Below are 24559 nucleotides of genomic sequence, written 5' to 3' on the forward strand. Positions count from 1 at the left end.
TGTGTAACCCACAGATTCCATACCCCCACGTGAGATTCTGAGCAAACAGAGGGATTTAGGAGTGGACAGAAGGGCTCTAAGAGCTGATCATGTGCTAAGTCCCCAGAGTGGAGTTTTGTTTCTGAGTCAGTGGGCTGAAGAACTTCTAGGTTCCCAAAGAATGTCCTGTGATTCTTCATTGATGATAACACTGAGCTGAAGGTTTATTAGAGAATCTGGGTCTGGGATAATTATTAATTCTTTATGCCCAAGTACAAAGATTTAAAATCTTACAACTCTGGCAAAAACTAAAGATCCTATAAAAAAAAATAGGCAGAGTCAATCAAGGTTAAAAACAAAAAAACTAACAAAAATTCAAGGAAACAAAATCCATGCTGATGTGATTCATTCATTCCCTGTGCTGTCTGATTGAAATTTTAAATTTTATGATGGCATACACATTTCCTTATGAAATACCTAACAATATAATATTTTAAAAAATTCCTTTTACCTCCACTTCTCTAGCTTCACATTTTTTGCCAACTGTTTCTGCATTGACAGTTCTTCCTTTAGCAACAATTCTATTTCTCAGCTCTGATTTTGAATATTGAAAAAAATATTGATGTGGGGCTGGGGATTAAACTCAGTTGCTGAAGTGTTCACCTAACAGGAAGAAGGCCAATCTTGAGACGAAGACAGCAAGAGGAGAAGTTCAAGGCCTTCCTCAACTACAAACTGGGGAGTTCAAATCTGCCTGGTCTACAGTTCTGCCTCTCTTCTCTACCTCTCTGTACTCCTTTTCCCGTCTCCAATGTGTGTGTGTGTGTGTGTGTGTGTGTGTACACATGCACATAAGTATAAGAAACAAAAATAAAGTTAAGTTAGTACCCTGCAAAAGCTGTTCTGCTGGGGTGGGGGTTGTTGTTGCTATTGTTGTTGTTTGTTTTGTGAGTTTTGTTTTCAGTTTTAGTAATATAAAGAAAATGACAAACAGCTTTCACATTCTCCCTATGAACTGCCTGCTGAACACGGCTCCACTGGGAATGACTGTGGGAGAGAAAGGAGAGCCTGCAAGGAGCTGGCAGGGAGTTGCTGCAGCAGAGGAGCTAGAGGTCCGGGTGGCAGAGACTGTGCTTACAGCTTTCTGTTTATCCCTCAGATCACCAGGACCTTGGCTTTCACTGTCTTCACTGCTGTGCTGAGTTCCTTCCAGTTCGGATACGACATCGGTGTGATCAATGCTCCTCAAGAGGCAAGTGAGACACACAGAGTTCGTTTGGGGCCAAGCCTTCTCTCCGTTCCTACTGCCTGCTGTATCATACATTCCTCAGTGAGATAATCTATCCACGTGAGAGACACGGGGTGATCCTGGCCAGCCGGGTACAATGTGCATTGGTCCACAGCTGATAATTTGGCCTTGACTCCTGGGTTAACAACCCTCTGAATCAAAAAAGGGCAGCGTGTAAGTTTTGATCTCTGACACTGCTGTGCTCTGAGCTCAGAGAAAATACTAACTCAATAGCTCCTGCTCATGAAGTCTAAAGACAAAAATTCCGTACAGCATTCAGTTACAGCTGTCCCCCAGCATGAATGAAAATATGTCAGGGAATAAGGACAAACAACAGAAAGATGTATTCCACTCAATGCAGTCATAAGCACCTCCACTAAAACAGTGGCTGTCCTTCCCTCTACCTGTCACCCACAGACCTTCAGTACAAAGTAATACAAGCATGAGATCAGCAACCAAGGGGTCCACGAAGTTTAGATTGTCTCTGTTGAGATGGAGAAAGTACATGGAGCTTTGTAAGGAAACATACAGCTCCTGCCATTTCTGTGTGTATTCTATGTATCTAGTCTCTGTTATGCATTAGATTCTCAGAGAGAAAGACAGAGAAACAGGCAGAGACAGAGACAGAGAGAGAGAGAGAGAAGGAAAGAGACAGAGACAGACAGAAACAGAGACAGAGAAAGACAGACAGACAGAGATCTCACTCTTCCCAGCTGCCACAACCCTTAGTTAGGAGACCAGGACTCCAACCCTTGTGCTCCAAGTCAGACTGGGAGCAAACACACCTGGGAGAAGTGCAGTACGGAAAGGGAGCCTGGAGGTGTGCTGGGGTGACAGGCACACCCGTCACACTTTATCATTTTATCAGACTGTCTTCTAGTTCTAAGGAAAACATCAGACACCATGGAGTGTGAACATCTAGAATGTGTATTGACCACAGTCCATTAGCTGACAGGAACCGCTCCTCAAGCTCCTTGGCTGACAAGGAGACATTTTCTCATTAAGTGTGCATCATCCTAAGTGTGTCAAACCTCCTGTTCTGGCTACAAGAGGATAATGCAGGAGGTTAGGAGATAAGGGTCAGGGGTCAGGGGACCAGGGTCAGGCATCTTATAATGAAAGAATGTGCCTAAAATCTGGATCAAACTAGAAACCCTTCCCTTCTCGAAGTCCCTTTTTACATCCCTACTAAACTACCTTCACTCGTCTCATCAGGAAGGTTAGGCTGAGATCGCCCCTCCTTTAATCCAAGCCCCTGAGTCAGAACTGAAACCAGGGACCCCTGTTGGCATTTTCTCCTGGTTGAATAACATCTGAAGGTATTTTTAAATCACAATTTTTCATGAGAATAAAAATTACACTTGCCCCTTGAGAAAACAGAAGACAAAATCACCTGCAATTATTTCTGCACCATATATTAAACTGCTAAGAATGGTTTGCATAATTCCTTTCAGCCTTTTCTCTATGCATACTATCAATTACACAGAAGTCTTGGTCTGTTGGTCAGACCTTCATAAGAGGATGTCACATCTCCCTGCTGCTGAGCTTGTTTTACCAGATAGGACTGTATTCATAATGGAACGGGGAACAGTTGAGGTCCAGGTCTTTGCTGGAGATCTATTCAGCTTACTGTGGCTACACACTGGCCAGGGCACTCCTGGGAATAGGATGGAGGAGGGACATGTGAGGGACATGCTGCTAGTCGAGTTTATGTTTACTCATGGCTATAGAAACACCATATAAAATGTGGCTAGAAATTTAGCTTTGAGGACCGTTCCTTCTGGGACAAACTGACCTCTCTGAGGATCCATAGAAGTACCTCCTTAGTTCTATATAAGGCGTTTCTGTCTTGAAAACTCATTAACTCCAGACTTGACCATTTGCATCTCTTTGCACTAACTGCTAGGAACTCTATGACTAAGTTTATAGCTCACGTCTACCAACACTACAATTCTATATAGTCTTTAGTTTTTACTCTGAACTTAGCTGTAGTTTTTTTTCCTTTTATGTTATCATTAAATCTTTTGTGCAAAACTAACACTGGTATACCTTCTCTACCTAAAGAGTGTCCTCAGTGTAAATAGTTGTCAACATTTAAATCTTAGAAAGTTTTTCATAAAAGCCAACATTTCTGGCAGGTATTATAGAATCCAAGGTTACTCACTAATGACATTCTTACTTTTTTAAAGATTTATTTATTAATTTTATGTATGTGAATACACTGTAGTTCTCTTCAGACACACCAGAAGAGGGCATCAGATCCCAGTACAAATGGTTTGAGCTACCATGTGATTTCTGGGAATTGAACACAGGACCTCTGGAAGAGCAGTCAGTGCTCTTAACCACCGAGCAATCTCTCCAGCCCTGATGATACTTTCCTATGCAGTTTTCTTGCTTGGCTGGAGCAGAGACTACCATGCCACAAAGCACGTGCCCGCTTCTATCTCCCTGCTAGTTGAAAATGTATTTCAGTGTGCTGTTCCTAGATACTCTGCACTTCTTTCAGGCATCTCTTCCCACCTCGCTCCACTTGGCTGAGTGTGTCATATTTTATAGGACATGATCAAACCGGTCTACCCACATCTGTATTAGGCAGATCACACAATTAGGATGCCCCATTTACACAGCTCACAGACATTTAAGGGCAGATCGAATGCTTATGGGGAATTCTGAAGTCATGGTTTTATTTCCTCAGGTGATAATATCCCATTATCGACATGTTTTGGGTATTCCACTGGATGACCGAAGATCTACCATTAACTATGACGTCAATGGCACTGACACCCCACTCCTCGTCACGCCAGCATACACAACACCAGCCCCCTTGGATGAAGAGGAGACTGAAGGATCTGCTCACATAGTCACTATGCTCTGGTCTTTGTCTGTGTCCAGCTTCGCAGTGGGCGGAATGGTCGCCTCATTCTTTGGTGGGTGGCTCGGGGACAAACTTGGAAGGTAAGTTTTATAAATGAATATGAACACAGCTTTGATATTTGTTATTGCTGGAAATTTTATAAACAGAAAGCATCTTCCCATTTGTGGGGTAGTATTTAAAGTTTTCAACTTAAAATCCTCTGAGCAAGGTCACTATTGGGCCAAATTAATAGAATATGCTGTCATAATCATCTGGTAAGTCCTAGTTACTATGGAAGTGGTTGAAGAAAAGTGAATTCTGTGTATATTTCCAGAGATTTTGATCCTCTAGCTTTGTAAGTTTTAAAACCCATGAGGGAGGCTCTACCAAGTTCCACCAGTTCTCAAACATTATTTTCATTTTTAAATTAAAATTTGACGCTTTTATTAGTGAAGTCTTATGGTCACTGTAACATCCTGGCAACTCGCTGCACACAAGGAACATGGCTTTCACTTCCCACTGTACCCTGCTGTATCCCAAAGTCCCAACCAGAGGTGAAGCTAATGAAACACCCCCTAACTCCAGTCCCTACACCATGCTTTGGATTAACAACATCAGTGTCAGAAGGCTTGGCTCAGTAGCTAAGAGGCAATACCGTACTTGTAGCGGACCTGAATTTGGTTCCCAGAATCCTCTGCCTGTAACTGTAGCTACAGGTGATCCAGTCCCCATTCATGGCCTCCAAGAGAACCTACACTCACACTTGCATATACCCATCCCGAGACGTACAAACATAGGTATTCAAACTTTAAAACAAAACAAGCAAACATCAGTGGAGTCAGCTGCATTATACACTTGCCAATGGATGTACCTAAGTCATTAGGGCTTCTGATAAAGTTAGAATAGCATGTTGTTATTTTTATGTTGATTTCCTGTTAATTAAATCCAACTTTTGTGTGTTAATTACCTTTTATTTTCATAATACAATTAACACATACAAACCATGGGAAATTTGGGAAATGCAAAAAAAATCAAAAGAGAAAAGCAGCAGTTTGGTAATTAGCATAATAACACTGGATTTTAATTCATTTTATTTTTTCATTTCCTACTATAAATTGTAGTCTTGGACTCATTATTTATAACTCCAATACCTCTACCGAAATCATATAAAATTCAAAAAACAGTAAAAGACTGACTATTCATAAAAGAAACACCTTTTCAAATATATAACAAAGCTCAGGTTATTGTAATATCCTTAGTTAAGAAAATTTGTAGTTTTACTTGTGAACTCAAAGAGGTTTGCCTACCTCTGCCTCCTGAGTACTGGAAGTAAAAGAAGTGTGTTACCACACCTGATCTGACGGCTTAAAGTGTACAGAGTAGTGGGTTTCAACACATGTACCCAGTGTATTTCATCATGTTTGTACCCCCACTCCATAGTCTCCCTGCCCCACCTCTCGTTCCTTTACTCTCTCAGACCCCCTCCTCTTAACCTAGTTTCTTTCTCTTTTTCTTTGTTTCTTTTCCTTTCTTAGTGAACCAATGAGCTTAATTAAGGTAACTCACACAAGCATGGGGAGGAGTTACTTTGAGGAGCATGCGCAACCTAACAGTAGCTATTCCACTGAGAAGAAAATCTCTCTCCTTCTTCCAACAGCTCTTTGCTGCCTATAGACCCTTAGGGCGGGATGAGGTCACATGGGACCCTTGCTTCACTATGACAGACTGTTGACTGGCCCAATCTTCTGCTTTTTGACTTTGCCCAGCCTGACAGAATAGACTCCATCCAGCTCATAAGTTCTTGGGGTGAACCATTGGATTTGTGTGTCATCTGTTCTTGCCAAGAGAAAAAGCATTTCCTAGTACTCTGAGCAGAGAGTGGGCCTTTAACTGGATCTCTCTCTGCACTGCAACCTCAGGGCTATCCAGCACCAGAACACCGCCTACATTAAGGTAGCTGGTGATGTCCAAACACCCTCACGCTACTAGAATTATCACCAGCCTAGTCACCCAACAGCACAAATTCATTTTCTTTCAATTTTGGAAGTTAGAACTCTATCATCCATTATACTTGACTAAAGCCAAGGTGTCCACAGGGTTGCTCCCTTCTAGAAGCTCTGAGAGGCAAATCCCTGCTTTGTCCTCTCCAGTTAATACTGCCCTGTCCTGTTCCTTGCTCATGGCCTTGTCCCATCTTTAAAAGTCCCATAGTCTTTACAAAGTCAAATACATTAAAAGTTCAATCTCTTCAACACATCCATTCTCTTTAAAAATCCAAAATTTCTTTTAAAAGTTGAAAAGTTCTTCACTGTGGGCTTTTGTAATAAAATAAAAAGTTAAATACTTTCTTACTTTAAGAGGGAAGAACAAGGGCAGAGTCACAACCTGAACACAGCAAAACCAAACTCCAACTATGTAAGTAATACCATGTCCAGTGCCTGGGATTCACTCACTGTCTTCCCCTCCAAATGGCTTGGGTCACTTCTTGGACTCCACTCCCTGAAGCACACACAGCTTGTCTTCTAAGCCCAGGCATAGTACTTCTGTACTTGTCAACAGTCTGTCAAAGTGAGGCAAGGGTCCCATGAGACCTCATCCCACCCTAAGGGTCTATAGGCAGCAAAGAGCTGTTGGAAGAAGGAGAGAGATTTTCTTCTCAGTGGAATAGCTACTGTTAGGTTGTGCATGCTCCTCAAAGTAACTCCTCCCCATGCTTGTGCAAGTTACCTTGATTAAGCTCATTGGTTCACTAAGAAAGGAAAAGATACAAACACTGTATTTCTGCTGCTGCTTTTGGTGGTCATCCAAGCTACCTGCATCTACATAATGCTAGAAACTTCTGCTGCCCATGGGTGCACGTCCACCAATAGCCTCACATAGACTCTCTTTGTGGTACCAAGCTTCAAGTTCTCTGCATTACTCTGTCACTCCCGAGCCTTCAACTGCCATTATGGTTGCACCTTCACCAATGGCCCCTCCTGGTCTCTCATGGTGCCAAGCCTCACCTTTTTTTTTTTTTTTTTTTTTTAGTATCTTTTGTTTACTAATGTTTTCTGTCATGTAGAATACAAGTGTGTTTCACAAGTACATAAAGAAACCAACAGTGAACTTCTAGTTTCCTTTTTACGGAAAGTTTTACAAACACTACGTGAAGTTCATCCTAGGATTGCCCTTGTGTTTAATGGCTTATAAGCATTTTCTAGTAAATGTATATGAATTAGAAGCTTACGAGTTTTAAGGAACATCTTCTATCACTCTTAAGTTTTAGAAGGAAGAAAACAATCATTTGTGGGGAGGGTTCCTGCAATGTCCAAGCTGTATTTTGTACAGGGTCTTATCTAATCTTTATATCAATTCTGAGAATTTGATGTTTAATTTCCCTCCCTCAATCCTTCTTAAGGTGATACTTGTTTATATTTCTGACATACAGTATGATAATTTTTTCTTCTTTTTATGGTAGTAGGGTGTGAATGCATGCCAGACCAGAGCCCTATCTCTGAGATGTTATACTTCAGATCTCCTAAAAATCAAGCCTCACCTTTTTAAGACCCTTTCATACCTCCAAATCCAGTACTACCTGCGTGACTCTTAATAGTTCAGCTGCTAGCACGAGGTACAACCTTGAATGCCTCTGGAACACAGCTTCTTTGTAATCTCAGGAAACATTTCCCAGAAGATTTCATCTCAACCATGCTAGTCTCCTCAATCACCACTAATTTCCAGCTCCAGCTGACTGACCAGCATCAAGTATCCCAGCAAAGCAAAGGTTTCACTCAAGTACTTCTGGTGTCTTGTTAATTACAGCTGATTCTTAAGCTCCCATTACCCAGAACCACAGAATAACAAATGACCCCAGTAGAGTCTTTATCCTTTCCTCTAAAACGTCACAGGTCAGGCCTCCATCTTCTGCATTGCCCTCCTCATTCTTATCTCTCACGCTCCTACAGAGCAGCTTACTGAACTCTGAATACTCAATGACTTTTCTACTACAAAATTTCAAAGTCCTTCCATAATCCTTCCAAAAATGTGTTCAAATGTGTCACAGCAATACCCCACTCGTGATACCCACTTCTGTCTTGGTTGGGGTTACTATTACTGTGATGAGACTCCATGACCAAAGAAACTTGGGGAGGAAAGAGTTTATTCAGCTTACACTTCCACAACACTGTTCATAATCAAAGGAAATCAGGACACACACGCAAACACAGCAAGAATCTGGAGCTGATTTAGCGACCATAGAGGGATGCTACTTACTGGCTTGTTCCTCCTGGTTTGCTGAGCCTGCTTTCTTACAGAATCCAGCTCAGGATGGCAACTCCCACAATGGTCTCTGCCTTCCTCTATTAATCGTTAATTAAGAAAATGCCCCATGGACTCACCTACAGTCCAGTCTTATGGGGGTATTTTTTTAGTTGAGGCTCCCACCTCCCAGATGACTTTAGTGTGTGTCAAATTGATGTTAGAACCATCCAGCACACCATCTAAGAAGGGCCTCACTTCATTCTCTGCTTCTATGATGGCTTCTCTTTCTCATCTGCACCTGCAATTTCATAGAGTTTACCTGAATATCCCGAGACACTCTTCCTGTCCAGGACTGTTATTGTAATCAAATCTGCAAGACCTCTTCTGTAGATATGGTGATATTTACAGAGCTTGAGGATTAGGACTTAGGCGTTTTGAGGACACCATTCAGCCTACCACATGGCTATTAGACAATTGCTACAGGTAGACACCTAGATTTTGTTTCTAGGAAAAGGTATGTTTTGACTTTAAGATGTTTGCTTATAAAAAAAAAAAGCCCACTTGACATCAGTGTGTGAGACACTGGTAGACAGAATGACAAAGTGGACTCAGCAGGGGCTTACATATCACATGTCACTGTGGCACCAACACCATCAACTTCTCTGCTCAGATTCTTGTACTGGCTTCATTACTTTTTACTTAACTTTCAAGAAAGCTCATGTGTGGTTTTGATACTTTTCTTAGTGATGTTTTTATTGCTATTGTAAGATTTAAATGTATTTTACAGCAGATGCATGGGGTGGCCCATGTCTATACTTGAAACACTGAAGAGGTCAAGACTTAAGAATTGCCACAGGTTAGGCCAAAGAGTGAATTGTGAACTAGCCTAGACTCTGGAATAAGAGCCTATCTATAAAATAATGTAATTCTTTTCACTTGGCTAATATTAATTCATAGATTTTACAAAGAAATATCTTGGCTTTGGGTGAAAATGAGGATAGTTATAACTGTGGCAAGCTTTAGAAGGACGTATTAATTTATCCAAGCAATTCCCACCAAAGGAAATTTGAGTTCAAAGTAGCAACTAAAGACCTTTACTATCAATAAAATGATAAAGAGGCAAATGATGAATAGCAACTATTGAAATCAGTTTTTCTGTCATCAAAAACACTGTTCCTTAAAAGAAACAAGTTGTAGAAAAATCAAATAATGAGTAAGTATCAGAAGTATCACCTTAAACTTGGGCCTATAATCTCAGCATTCTGGACACTGAGGCAGGAAGAGCTCTGAGAGCTCAAGGATAACCTGGACTACAGAGTAAGGTCCAGTTAGCCCAGGCTAGAATGAGACCCTAACCACCAAAAAAAAAAAAAAAACCAAAAATTTTTAAAAATCAAAAACAAAGGAATCCTCTCATGAAAATATGAGCCAGGTGGATGAAAGTCTCCATCATGAACAGTGCTCACGGCCATGTGTCTCCGTCATGAACAGTGCTCACGGTCATGTGTCTCCATCATGAACAGTGCTCACAGCTCATGTGTCTCCGTCATGAACAGTGCTCACGACCATGTGTCTCCATCATGAACAGTGCTCACGGCCATGTGTCTCTATGATGAACAGTGCTCACGGCCATGTGTCAGCTCATAGATAAGGAGGTAGCAAGCATGCTTCAGGAACTAGCTTTTCAGTAAAAATAAAAATAATTATTCATAGGTAGAATTCTCAACATGGTCTGAAAAGAATTTCTTCACATTTTGGTGCTGAATTTAAAAATGCTTTTAAAATTTCAGGATCAAAGCCATGTTGGCCGCAAACAGCCTCTCATTGACTGGAGCTCTCTTAATGGGGTGTTCCAAATTCGGACCAGCACACGCCCTCATCATTGCTGGAAGAAGCGTATCAGGACTGTACTGTGGTGAGTGACACACGCGTGCGCTCGCGCACGCGCGCACACACACACACAAACGCCATTGTCTAAAGGGCAGAGATCTGTGAAACTTAACATGGTATCACAGAAGGAAGGCAATGGGACACAGTAAGAATGAGTAGTGACACTATCTGTGTCTGTGGTAGAGTAAGATTGAGTTGTGTCACCATCTGTGTCTGCCCAACCCAGGAACATCATTTGTAGTTTTTTGGTCTTGGACAAATTATGTAACTGATTCTCTGTCCTTATCTATGAAATGAAGAGGACAATAACATTGGCCTCTAGTGGAACTGGGAGAATATACGTAAATTGTCAAGCATAGCATCTGGTGGAAGTGAACTTTATATAAACACTAGTTGTTGCTACTTCCCCTATGTTGCAACCTACAGCTGGTTCTCTTGAGACCATAACCCTGCACTGCTGGCCTATGCTATGGTGTCTCTGTCTTTTGTTGTTATGGTTAGGCCCAGCAACCTAACCCTGTTTCATCCTGGACCTGGCTGCCTGGAGCAGGAAAACTGTGATGTCCACTGGGAGAGGGAATTGGACAGAAACAGATAGTGGACCCCATCCTCCCTTGAACTTTGTATCTAGAAAACACACTAGTTTTGGGAGACAGGGTTTCCAACCTTTAGAAGCAGGAGTCTGAATAGAGATAGGAAAAGTCAACCACAAACAAATGGACAGATATTGGACTCCTTGGTGTCAATGAACCAATGGCTCCTCAGCGTCAATGAACTGATGGCTCTGGGCTGGCATTTTAACCTGTTTTCACAATTGGAATTGACCTCAAAGTCACAGATATTCATGAGGGATAGGGAAGAAATGGTGAAGGTACAAAAATTCTCTGATAACCTCCAATCCTCTTACAAAAAAAAAAAAAAGACTACAACTCTGTGTGTCCTTCAGATCATCAGTTGAAGCAAAAGGGTAATATCTCTTCTCATTATTTTCAATGTTAATACAAACAACTAAAAGAGGAGAGTCAGGTTAATGTGGAAAACACTGAGGACTCCAACAGAATCAACTCTGCCACCATCTCTAAAGATTATATTATATTAATTATTATAATAATTATATTATTATATTAATTATAGATTAGTTAAAACTCAACCTCAGTCTCTCCTATAAAAGATGAATAATAGAACTAGGAAATCGGTCCAAGTCATGCTCTATCCCTCCTCTCTCCTTTTAATATAATGTAGAAAACATTATATTTTTTCCAAATTGAAAACCATGCAGTGTGGTAGCATAGATCTAGCATCGCTAAGTGTCTTGTACTCTCCACAGTCATTTAAAGGGATGTCTCCCTGCATTCTGAGTATTAAAAGTTGCTAAAAAGAAAAGAGAAAGAAAGAAAGAAAGAAAGAAAGAAAGAAAGAAAGAAAGAAAGAAAGGAAGGAAGGAAGGAAGGAAGGAAGAAAGAAAGAAAGAAAGATTACAAGAAATAGAATTAAAACTGCAGTTACTATGACCTCAGACCAGGATGCTTATCTATGTCATTCTGTCCTGGCTACTAGAGAAAGGGCCAACCACAGAGCTCTCTCTTCGTCAGGCTCCAAGGCCACAGGTCAGAGTCACATGGAAAATTCTACAGAAGTGCAAATGCCATATCAACCATGTGAATCTACATTTGAGGCATTTGAAACAATTTTTAGTGTTAAATTATATATTTAAAATAGTTGACAAAAAGTACCTTTTGACAAAAGGCAATTTATTATAATTTAAAAGATGGGTGTTCTCAAATAGGAAGCCTACAGTAAATCTTATTTTTAAATTTTTAAGGAAACCAAACTCTGCAATTAGCAGATGCCTGCATATGTCACTATTTATAACATACCTAATTATGTGTGTGTGTTAGAGATCTACAGGAGGGCTGGAGAGATGGCTCTGTGGTTAAGATCACTGGCTGCTCTTCCAGGGGTCCTAGGTTCCATTCCCTGCACTGAGATGGCAGCTCACAATCTGAGTTCAAGTTTTACAAAATAAAACTATAGACAATGCAAGATAGATAACCCAGCAAGTCAAAGCCACAAAGACTGCCAACCTGAGTTCAATTGCTGAGCCCCACAGGGAAAGAGATTACAGACTCCTCTGAGTTTTCCTCTGACTTTCACATAGACAGAGGGACACGCACGCACGCACACACACACACACACACAGTCTAAACAAATAAATGTAATAAAAAGGATATAGAAAGCATAATGGCTCAGTACTTTTCAAAATCTTTGTGTTTAAGTCTTTTTTCAAATAATATCTGTAGATTGCTTTTGGTAAGATGGCTATCTTTATTATATTAATCCTACCGATTCACAAGCATGGGAGATATTTCCATCTTCTGAGATCTTCTTTTGTTTCTTTCTTCAAAGGTTTGATGCATTTGTCATACAGGTCTTACACTTGCTTGGTTGAAGCTACCTAAGACAGTTTATATTATTTGAGGCTACTGTGAAGGGCATTGTTTCCCTGATTTGTTTCTCAGCCCATTTGTCATTTGCATATAGAAGGACTACTGATCATTTTATTTAATTTTAATTTTATTTTATTTTGAGTATCCAGCCACTTCACTGAAGGTGTTTATCAGCTGTAAAAGTTCCCTGGTAGACATTTTGGGATCATTTATGTATACTATCATATCATATGCAAATAGCAGTACTTTGACGTCTTCCTTTCTCATTTGTATCCCCGTGTCTTCTTCAGTTGTCTTAGTGCTCTAGCTTAAACTCCAAGTACTATATTGAATAGATGTAGAGAGAATGATCAGCGTTGTCTTGCTCCTGATTTTAGTGGCATTTCTTTGAGTTTCTCTCCATTTAATTTGATGTTGGCTAGAGGCTTGCTGTAAATTGTCCATTTTATGTTTAGATATGTGTCTGTTATTCCTAATCTCTCCATGACTTTTATCATGAAGGGGTGTTGGATTTTGTCAAAGGCTTTCTTAGCATCTAATGAGATGATCATGTGAGTTTTTTCTTTCAATTTGTTGATATGGTGAATTACATTGATAGATTTTTGTATATTAAACTACCGTTGCAGTTCAGAAATGAAGCCTACTCAATCGTGGTGATCTTTTTTGATGTGTTCTTAGATTTTGTTGGCAAGCCTTTGAAGCCTAAGATTTTTGGTGCAATGAAGAAGCTAGGTTGTCTTTACTGGGCAGCTGGGAAAGAGCCCTTGAGTTCCTTATCCTCTTCCCCCTTCTGCACCTCAATACCATGCAACAGAGATCTTAAGGTAGCCCCATGTGGTGTGGACTCACCTAGGCACGGAACCTATGTGTAGAGCTCTTCTCCAGCATGAGGTATTTCTTGCCTTTCTCCCGAAGTTGGCTTCTTTGATGTTAACTTCCTTTAATCCTCTAAGTCTGAATAGCTATTAAAATATCCTCTAGGCTCTTTTCTCAAGATAACCTACGCTGCTATGATGTAAACTAAACTCTAACATGGAAAAATTTTTAAAATCATGGAAACTGCTCAAAATACAACTAAGCATTTCTTTCCATTAATACTTCCAACAACACCTTCATTTAGTACAATATCAACCAAGGATTTCTGCATGAACTAATAGCAACCAGTTTTCTGCATAAACTGTGCCTATGTTTGGGGACAAGGGCTCCTCCAAGCCATCTGGGGAGTGAGTTTCGGTAAGGATACTGATCATAATTGAACTATGCAACGTGATTGAAATGCCTCAGGTTGTATTTTAACATTTGTATGTTTGTATCTCATACAGGGCTAATTTCAGGCCTGGTTCCAATGTACATTGGCGAGATTGCTCCAACCACACTCAGGGGTGCCCTGGGCACTCTTCACCAACTGGCCCTTGTCACAGGCATTCTTATTAGTCAGGTAAACCCTCCTCGTCCCTCACTTTACCACCTTCAACTTTGCCCCTCTTCCCTCTCCCATCTCACACTGACTGCAGACAGCCATGGCCAGGGAGGGAGGAGACCATTGTTTCCCACAGTGGCAAAGGAGGCAGTGTAAAAAGGCAGGCTTTTAGCTCAAAGGTGAATTATTTCCACTCTTCACATCCAACTTGGAGCTGCTGGTGGGATTGGCAATACACATGAAAGTCTCAATGGTATCCTAGAATTAACATGTGAATGTCAAGAAACAGTCAACTCCAGAGTTTTGACTGCTTGAGTTTTCCTTGCCTTGAGTGAGTTATCTGGTGATAATCTCCTCTTCAGCTGGTGCTCCCTCTCTCCATTCTACCCTCTGACCTCAGAAGGATCTTTGGAATCCTGTACTTAAATATCTAAAAGGAAGTCTGTAAACCACCACGTGGGTATCATAAAGCTGGTTGTCCTTATGTAATTGTTCTTCTGTGAAATAGTTACATTCTGCATAATCTAAGATGGGATTTTGAAAGCAAAGCCCGAACTCACATATTCCCCTGCCCCCTCTGTGTGTATGATGCACATGTTCATGTGCATGCATGAAGAGTGTATGTAGCCGCCAGAGAGTGATGTCAGGAGTCTGTCAGTCTCCATCTTGGTTTGGACAGGGTCTCTGAATCTGAGCATGTCATTCTGGGTACACTGACTGGCCAGTGAGCTCCGGGGATCTGCTTGTCTCTGTGTTTTCTCAGGGCTGGTTTGTTACAGACACACATCGCCACACATGGTAGTGATTCTAACAGTACAATTCTACCTGGTTGCCTGCAAGAACAGGAAACTGATATCAAATATTCTTGTAAAAGTTGAGTTGATCTCCAGAATAAATATCCAACTAGAGTGAATGAAGACAACCATAGATGAATTCTTTACTAGCAAACTGTTCTTGACTTGGTTTGAATGGGACTCACTAATGTCAGCCTCCCCTTTGTGCCAGTATGAACTAATAGTCATACTATTCAAAGATCACTACTAAAAAGCCAATGCATCTTTTAATGAATTTCTGTATAAGGCAGACCCAAAGCAGCTCATATGCTCTTTCCTTGTCTTTTCAGATTGCTGGCCTTAGCTTTATTCTGGGCAATCAGGACTACTGGCACATCCTACTTGGTCTATCTGCTGTACCAGCTCTCCTGCAGTGTCTGCTACTGCTCTTCTGTCCAGAAAGCCCCAGATACCTTTATATAAAATTGGAAGAGGAAGTCAGGGCAAAAAAAAGTAAGTCTGCAGTAGGGAATTGCCTCTTTCTGTTATTGAGGGATTATCAGCTAATACAAATAGTATGTGTGAATGAGTGCTCATAAAATTAACATGGGACCTTGTAATTGCTCAGAAGAATACAAAGAACTTAGCTATGGCTACAGAATTGTGTTTTTACTTAGAAGTGACTGGTGAGCTGTGTATTCACCCACACCAGGAGCTCCTATGTAGCCTACCAGATCTCTCTCTCTCTCTCTCTCTCTTTCCAAAGTCAGATATTCTGGTTTTTTTTTCTTTCTTTAATCAAAAAACAGAATTTAATTCAACAACAACAACAATCTATAGTATCTGTGCTGTTAGGTCAAAAAAAAGGTGGGGGGAGGCACGCACAACTATAGTGCTTTGCGGCCAGAATAAAAATACTTACTTCTGTTTGATCTGGGTTGTTTCAACCTGACTGTTTTGGGGGAAACAGGTTTGAAGAGACTACGAGGAACTGAGGATGTTACCAAAGATATTAATGAGATGAAGAAAGAAAAGGAAGAGGCGTCAACTGAGCAGAAGGTCTCTGTGATCCAGCTCTTCACGGATTCGAATTACCGACAGCCAATCCTTGTGGCGCTGATGTTGCACGTGGCTCAGCAGTTCTCTGGAATCAATGGGGTAAGCTTAAGAATGCCTACCACTAAGGAGCAAAGGGAGCTGAGACAGAGACTCAGGCTTAAGCCACAAAACATTTGTAAATACTGACATCAAGTATTTTTACATGTTTGATGGAGACACTGGGGCCCAGTTGGTATACTGCTTGCCACTGCAAATGAGAGGATCTGAATTCAGAGTCTAGTACCCACATACAAATCAGAGGTTAGCTGTAACTGTATATAAAATCCCAGTACTGAAGGGTGGGAGATGTGCTGATCCCTGGATCATGAACATGATAGTCTAGACAACTGATGAGCTTCAGATTTTGAAAGACCCTGTCTCAAAAAATAAGATGGAGAACCACTGAAGAAGACACCCAGTACTGACGGATTACTTCCACACACATATGCACGCACATTCAAATGCACACATGAATAAACACAAGCAAGTCCACATGCATATACCCAACACAAGGGTTGGGGGTGTAAGTGTATGAGTATAAGACAAACGCTATAATGAATGAAAAGAGAGGAAAGAACACTAGTTAAGTTACTTCTGACCTCCAGCCTAAATTAGAAGGTTCTTAGAATATAAAATCTCAGATTTCTAGTAATCTACACAAAAAGGAGTATGTGGTTCCATTTGGATGGTATACTTCAGATAGTCAGATAGATATATAGTCAGATAGATAGATAGGTGATAGATAGATAGATAGATAGATAGATAGATAGATAGATGATAGACAGACAGATAGATGCAATAGCAACCAGAAATGCTATCTACATGAGTGAGTATATAAAACATCGTTACCTTTTTGTAACTGTTAGGCAGCATCTGTATCAAAGGTGAATTTATAACAAACGCCATGACCCAGTAATTCTAATCCTGGTTGTAAATACTCACATACTCCACTAAAATAATTGGTAAGAGTGTATGCCTGCCAGGAATGGTGGTGCATGCCTTTAATCCCAGCACTTGGGGGGCAAAGGCAGGCAGAGCTCCATGAGTTCAAGGCTAGCCTGGTCTACATAGCAAGTTCAGGACAGCCAGGACTACACAGAGACTTTTTCTCAAAAACCCCAAAAATTAAAAAAGTATATACCCAGAAGCACTATTTATAAACACCCTAAAGGAGTAGATCCGTAAAAAGCCATCAGTAGAATAGGTAACTGAGTTGTAGTATGCAGTTATGTCAGAATGGCACACAGTGGTGCCAATGAACAGTCCAAATGCACAAGACAGCGAGGATTCTCATGGAGATGATGGTTAGCAAAAGAAGCCAGAACAAGACATCATGTAGGATACATTGTCATTTATATCAAGTATAGAACTTGACAAAATTCATCCATCAAGAGAGATGTTAGGAAAGTGATTCTCTTAGGAAATGAACAAAGGGAGAGAAGGGTTCGTCCGAGTTGTCGGTGAGTTATTCCTTCACCCGAGTTCTCTTTACATGGGTGAAATCAGTTTTTAAGATGATTGAGCTGGTCACTTATGGGTACCGTTATAGGCACGCTATACTTTAACAAAAGGTTTAGAAATTAAACAAATAAAGGAAATGAAGTAATGGAATTTTCAGGTTAAGCCAAGAACTTTTAAGAAACCAGGAGCTTTAAACACTGGTGGAAGACTTGTCTGAGAAAAGGGTGAGGTCAAACTTAGGAGATTCTAGGGACCGTGATTCCACAAACACTAAAAACAAGCAGCCATATGTCTCGCTTCCAGGACTTCAGTGGGAGGTTCCCTGCCTAAGGCTGGCCTGTTCTTCTTTTGCAGATATTTTACTACTCAACCAGCATTTTTCAGACAGCTGGCATCAGCCAGCCTGTGTACGCAACCATTGGTGTTGGTGCCATTAACATGATCTTCACGGCTGTCTCTGTAAGTCTCGAAGAGTACTTGTCCAGGAGTGGAGGGGGGATGGTGGCTTATGTCAAACAGTGATCAGCAACTCTGTCCACGTGCACTGTGTGTGTATCACATAAGAGATGTGTGAGATAAGTGAATGGTGGGAACGGTCTGTGCACACCCCAGCCACTGACCAAGGTGGTGAGTCACTGGAGAGCCATGTGCATTGCGCCAGTCACTTACTCATTCGGTGAATTAATAACTCACTGGCAAGACTTTCTCTCTGTAGGAGACTCTGGGTTCTTGTCCTTCTTCTCTATTTAAACACTTCGAGCCTGCACACAGGCTACCATTGTAGTGACATAGGGCACATTCCCTAGCCTGTCTCTGACTGGTAGAGATATCTCATTCTGGCATCTTGGGGAGAAATATTTAAAAAGCTAATAGATAACTAAACCTTTACATGAAATTAAACAAACAGCAAATTCCTATGATGTTAGCTCATGGAGCAGAACTTCCAGGCAGCTCACAAGTCTCTGGTGATACATACAAATATGTGAAGTCTGGTTAGAAATCGTATAAACTGTGAATTATCATTGTTTCCCCAATTCCAACAGAAAAAAGAAGTTATTTACTTTCTTAAAGCCTATGAGTAGCTTGATATTTTGACATAATAAAAAAAAAGTACAAAGATTTCTCAACTAATGAAATTCACTCAAAATGAGACTAATTTGTCTTATTTTTATCTTTGAGTATAACATGTTCAAAATGCTTTTGAGTTTTCTTGTTGGCCATAATACTACACTCCACTTCTTTAGGTCACCTGTGATTTTTCTCTGTACATGGACTTTAACGTTTACCTTGGGATGGTCAATAAATTACAGCCTGGCTCCCCAGATCTTATTAAATAGTGCCAGATCTCAGGGAGTAGAGAAACACAAACAAATCACAATGCTGCAGCTCCACAACTAGACTTTAGAGACAGTACCTGCCCAAGCCAACAGCTGCTTCCATCAATAATGCCCCTTGCTGGGACATAATCCAAGAAACTCATTGTCCTTTTTATCTCCTGGAAATGATATTTTTTTTACAAAATGGATGCTATTATAAAAAATGCTTATAATAGCATTTTCTATATACAACATCAAGTTGTTAATATTGGGTAACCAAATTCTAAGGAAAAAAGGAAAAAAATTGTGGAGAATTTTATTTCATCCCCCTGTACTCAGGCTCATTTAAATGGAGGAACAGTTTAATTGGTAAATATTATAAACTGTAATTATACTCAGCATCTTAACTGTTTTGAATATGGAATTTTTTGAGCTCATTCTTTTCTTTTACAAAGTCTTAAAGTAGATGATTGACACACACACAAAAGCAGTTCATTAGCACTCCACAATTAGAGAAATCACAGAAGGTTTTTTAATTTAGGTTTTATGAATAGTGGCAGGCTACACCTAGCACTCAGGAGGCAGAGGCAGGAGGATCTCAAGGCTCCACAGCAAGACACTGTAGCAAACCAAACCATATCAAAATACAACAAAAGAGTGTGTGTGTGTGTGTGTGTGTGTGTGTGTGTACTTGAAAGCAATGTTCAGGAGAGAATGCGACTCAATTTTCAAAACTTGCATTTTTAGCATCTATTATCTAGTTAATATTTTTCATAGACAGAGGAAAAAGATGTAAAGGAGCCTCTGTTCCTGCAAAAACATACCTGTTTTCTCATACTTTGACGATCCTATGGCAATACCATGTATCATCCCACCAGCTTTGAAAGAATAAAAAGTGTATAAGGGGCCAAACCTTAGAGTGCTCTGGGAGTCCTGTGGGGAGAGTGGGAGGAAGGTCAGAGCAATCAGAGAGTTCAAGGACACCACAAGAACACATGCCAGAATCAAGTGACAGGAACTCGTGGGGAATCAGAGAGATCAAGGAGCCTGTAAGGGTCTGACCTAGGTCCTCTGCATTTTGTTATGCCTGAGTAGCTGGTGTTCTTGTGAGACACTAACAGTGGGAGTCAGAGCTAACCCTGACTCTCTTGCCTACTTGAGGAGCCCATTTCCTCCTGCTGGGTTGCCTCGTCCAGCCTTGATGTAATGGAACATGCCTGGTCATATTGTAGCTTGTTATGTCATGTCTGGTTGATGTCCCTTGGAGGCCTGCTCAGAAGAGGGGAGCCCAAGGGGGTGAACGAACGTGGGGAAGGGGGTGAATGTGGGGAAGGGGGTGGACGTGGGGAAGGGGGTGAATGTGGGGAAGGGGGCCTGAGGGGACTGGACAGAGAAAAAACTACAGAAGAGATGTAATATATGAGAGAAGAATAAAAAAAATTATAGGGGCTGGAAAGATAGTTCAGTGGTTAAGAGCACTGGCTGCTCTTCCAGAAGACCCAGGTTCAATTCCCAGCACCTACACAGCAGCTCAAAACTGTCTGTAACTACAGTTCTAGGGAATCTGACACCCTCTCTCCAATGCACATAAAAGTAAAATAATTTGTTTAAATGTATAAAAGGGCTAGAGAGGTGGCTCAATGGCTAAAAGAACTGAGTGCTCTTCCACCAGACCCGAGTTCAATTCCCAGCATCCACATAGTGGCTCACAGCCTTCTTTACCCTCCAGTTCCAGGGCATCTGATGTCCTCTTCCTAGGTCTGCAAGGACTGCAGGAATATGATATACAGACCTACATGTAGATACAGTACCTCACACAGAAAATAAAATATAATTTTAAAGAAATATATAGGAACCCTTTTCTTGCTTACTTCTCAGTAATTAAATGTAGGCTCTTGACTGTCCTTTCTAGAGTGATCTGAAACCCTGGCATGAGTATGCCCGAGATGAGAAAGGCTTTCACTGCAGGTAAAGACAAATGTGCCACAGATGCCTGCAGACAAAGCTCAGCATGCTGGGGTGTCGGTTTGCTGTGGACTTACTTAGATTGATGAACATAGCCAGTTTACTCACTGAGATGGGAAATTATAGAGTGTGTGTGTGTGTGTGTGTGTGTGTGTGTGTGTCTAGTACTGACAAGATTCCATGGGTCAGACTCTAGTCAACAAATATTGATCTTGGTTAATAGAAAATCTCACCCATTGATGCAAGAGTTCATAAGTCAATGCCAGGTGCCCTCAGGATGAAGAAGCACTCTAATGTCTCACTGTGATGTCGTCTGTTTACAAATACACAGTTCACTCCCACAACCCCCATATATCAGCACGACGGGAAAACACAGGCCTCACTATTTTAATACAGTGATCAGACTCTAAATGTCACTAGATAAGTGATCATCATTTGACTTTCTTAAGCACTGAGGAGTTGGGTAAGATTGGCTGACACCTGAACTGTCACACTGTCTCCCCTGTCTGTGGCACACAGACTCTTGCAATGATTAAAATCAGCAGCTGAGAAACCAGGGCCACCTTTCTGGTTTTAGCATAACAAGGCTTTTCCTTTCTTCTGTAATGTTGGGGACTGAATCCAGGGCCTCATTATGTGAGGCCAGGGTGTGGGCTACCACCTCGGCCTGATGACTCGTTCACAGCTTCATTGTAGAGGTAATCTTAGGAGACACCAGGGCATAGAGCCTCTCACTACTGTGCTCATAGCACCCTAGTCCATGTCAAGTCTGAACTTCTCAAAACAATATGGCCAAATTAAGCCAATGCTTAATTTCCACTGTGTACTGAGACTAGCACCACAGTCATCCACAAGCATCACAGCTCACCTCAGTTGTGCATCTGTAAAATGGGGTCGCAACACTGCCTTGGCCCCCTACATACAAGACAACAAGCTCCTTGGTGGGAAAGTGTTGTTGCTTGGCTCAGGATGCTGACATCATGTTTTGTAAACCTTCCTAGGTACTGCTTGTGGAGAAGGCAGGGCGGCGGACCCTATTCCTAACCGGGATGATTGGCATGTTTTTCTGCACCATCTTCATGTCAGTGGGACTTGTGTTGCTGGTGAGTTTGGTACCTGGACTGGTGTTTTAAATCGCAAGCAGGCATCTCTGGCCTCCATGTTAAAGAGCTCTGTGTGATAACAAGCGCTTGAGACTGGCTTATGAAATAAAGAGGAGACAGGTAAAGGAAAAGGGAACTAACTATGTTCTTGGAGTTGCAGAGTAGGGTACCAGCAACCCACTATCCATTGCTGCATGGTCAGGGCACAGGCTCCATGTGTACCTGCTGGGATAACCATGGGCAGGTACCTGAACCTCCCTCTCAGCTCTGTACCCTCATCCAGCTTCAGAGCGAGTCACAAACCTTTTCTGGCCATCTTGGTAGGGGACTTTAGGGTTCTGGATCTTCTTGCTTGTCACAGGAAAAGAAAGAGTGACCATGGAAAAAACTCCCAAAGACCCTAAAGCAAGAGACTGTCTGGGCAGAACCTAATACAGAAAAACCAAAATGCCCTAAAATAAGAGATTGGACAGGCAGGACCTCTTAACACAGAAGCAAGATTTGGGTTGGACTAAGTTGTCTCAAACCAGAGTCATTTAAACTTGATGAAAACGAACACATGAGAACTTGGCCCACCTCAGAACTTAGCCTGAGAGAACACAGAAGCTGCTAAACTCTGCCCGTCTCACTTAAGATTTTCTCTTTGTCTTCAGGATAAGTTCGCCTGGATGAGTTACGTGAGCATGACAGCCATCTTCCTCTTCGTCAGTTTCTTTGAGATTGGGCCAGGTCCAATCCCTTGGTTCATGGTTGCTGAATTTTTCAGCCAAGGACCCCGTCCCACTGCTCTGGCACTGGCTGCCTTCAGCAACTGGGTCTGCAATTTCATCATCGCCCTCTGCTTCCAGTACATTGCGGTAAGCGCACACACTGTGCGAGCCCACAAGGACAGGGCCGGCCATGCAGCTGCTGACTCCATTGTTTCCTCTCTTGCAGGACTTCCTCGGGCCTTACGTGTTCTTCCTTTTTGCTGGGGTGGTCCTAGCCTTCACCCTGTTCACATTTTTTAAAGTTCCAGAAACCAAGGGAAAGTCTTTTGAGGAAATCGCTGCAGAATTCCGGAAAAAGAGTGGTTCGGCCCCACCACGCAAAGCGGCTGTACAAATGGAATTTCTGGCGTCTTCAGAGACTGTGTGAGGATGACCTGTCTAAAACCAAGGAACAGACCCGAAGGGAGCAACGTGCTCCCTCTTAAGGCGATTCCTTCATGGGAGTAGAACTATACCCGGGAGTATTGCTTATTCCTTCTGAAGAATGTGTACAGACTCCGATTAGAAACGTCAACATATATTATTACCAAAGAAAGTATTTTTTTTAAACTTAGAGACTATATTTTTGATCGTAAAACTCTTAAGTAAACCAAAGAGGTTATTTTGCTACTCTACAGGGAAAGTATGTTATATCTTCCTAGCCCTGTTCTACTTAAATTGAAGAGCTTTCAACTTATCGATGAATTTTAAAGCACGTGACTAAGAAACCTGAAGCTACAACTGATATCTATATATTTAAATATAATTACATTGGAGTTTTCTTAGCCACAGATCTGATGCTAAAGAACAATATGGCTGGTGTCAGCAAGGCTCACATTCAAACTGACTTTTCTGTTACCCTTCTTCGGCTTCTCTCACGTGGATCGGACTTGGTGTTTTGCTTAAAACTATTTTTCTGCATTTTTATATAGAACTCCTGAGTATGTTCAACTATATTTGTAATGAAAAGCTCTTTTTTTATAGCTACCAAAATCTTCCTATAGTGGGAGAAAACATCTCAGTTTCTTTGATGTATTTTGCAAGGTTAAATGCTTGAGCTGTTCCTAGCCGTAGAGCCTAGCTTATCCATTAATATTAGCATTCTAAAGCATGTTAGTTTCTCGCCACTTCAGCCTTTGTGTTGTACTTTTACTTGGCTTTTTTAACTACCCATGGCACACACTTAAACCATTAGGAGTCAGGCATTTTGCATATTGCCTCCAAAATCTAATAAACTGGATCAATCACAGGGAAATCTGGAATAAAAAGTTGCTCTATTTGTTAAAAAAAAAAAATTTTTTTTAAATTCTGATCTCAAAAGAAGTTGAACTCTTGGGCCTAAGCCTCCTCTTTAATTTCTCTGGAAACACCACGTGGGTTCCCTGGTGTGTCACAGTCACCCCTTTCACCTGGTTCTCTTTATCTTTACCACACGAAGGTCCTATGTAAACGACCCTCTAGCTAGCACTGATCTGTGCAGGCAGAGTGGCAGTACTGTCCCCAATTCTAGTTAAGGACACACGGGTATAATGCTTATCAGGCAACTAAAATGTCTCCAAGCTGTTTTCCTTACAAAGTAGAGCAGAAGATCAATTATTCATGTATGCATGGATGGATGGATGGGTGGGTGGATGGATGGATGGATGGATGGATGGAAGGATGGACAGGCAGACGGACAGACAGATATATATTGAAGAAACTGCTTAATCTTTTCATCTGGGGTAGGGGTCAGGTCAGGGTCTGATGTACTCTAGCCTGGGCTCTTAAACTCTTACACTGACCTCCCAAGGGCCAGTGCTGGCATGCGCCACCAAACCCACCCACTGAAAAACACATTTTCAAAAAAATTACTCTTGAAATGTGAAAATTCTAAATGTGAAGACCTTTCTCCTTTCTGTCTCTTCCTTCTTTTCTTCTCTCCTCCTCTGTCCCTCTTGCTCTGTTAATTTAAGAAAGAACTTCTGTAGTCTTCTG

The 24559-nt window shown here is 41.4% G+C and overlaps 1 protein-coding gene across 1 annotated transcript in view; it reads left to right on the forward strand.

Annotated features, from left to right (window-relative positions):
* Positions 1-23840, forward strand: part of Slc2a2 (solute carrier family 2 member 2) — a 28315-nt gene extending 4475 nt beyond the window's left edge. Inside the window, exons 2-11 of the mRNA XM_028763099.1 lie at positions 1139-1231; positions 3963-4222; positions 10154-10278; positions 14023-14138; positions 15244-15406; positions 15864-16051; positions 17807-17911; positions 21735-21836; positions 22490-22693; positions 22773-23840. Of these exons, the coding sequence (XP_028618932.1) occupies positions 1139-1231; positions 3963-4222; positions 10154-10278; positions 14023-14138; positions 15244-15406; positions 15864-16051; positions 17807-17911; positions 21735-21836; positions 22490-22693; positions 22773-22973 (1557 nt within the window). The 3' untranslated portion in view covers positions 22974-23840. The remainder of the gene's footprint in view (positions 1-1138; positions 1232-3962; positions 4223-10153; positions 10279-14022; positions 14139-15243; positions 15407-15863; positions 16052-17806; positions 17912-21734; positions 21837-22489; positions 22694-22772) is intronic.
* The last annotated feature ends 719 nt before the right edge of the window (positions 23841-24559 follow it).

The sequence above is a fragment of the Grammomys surdaster genome, unplaced genomic scaffold (assembly GCF_004785775.1).
Source record: "Grammomys surdaster isolate TR1022 unplaced genomic scaffold, NIH_TR_1.0 62, whole genome shotgun sequence".
Classification (NCBI taxonomy): domain Eukaryota; kingdom Metazoa; phylum Chordata; class Mammalia; order Rodentia; family Muridae; genus Grammomys; species Grammomys surdaster.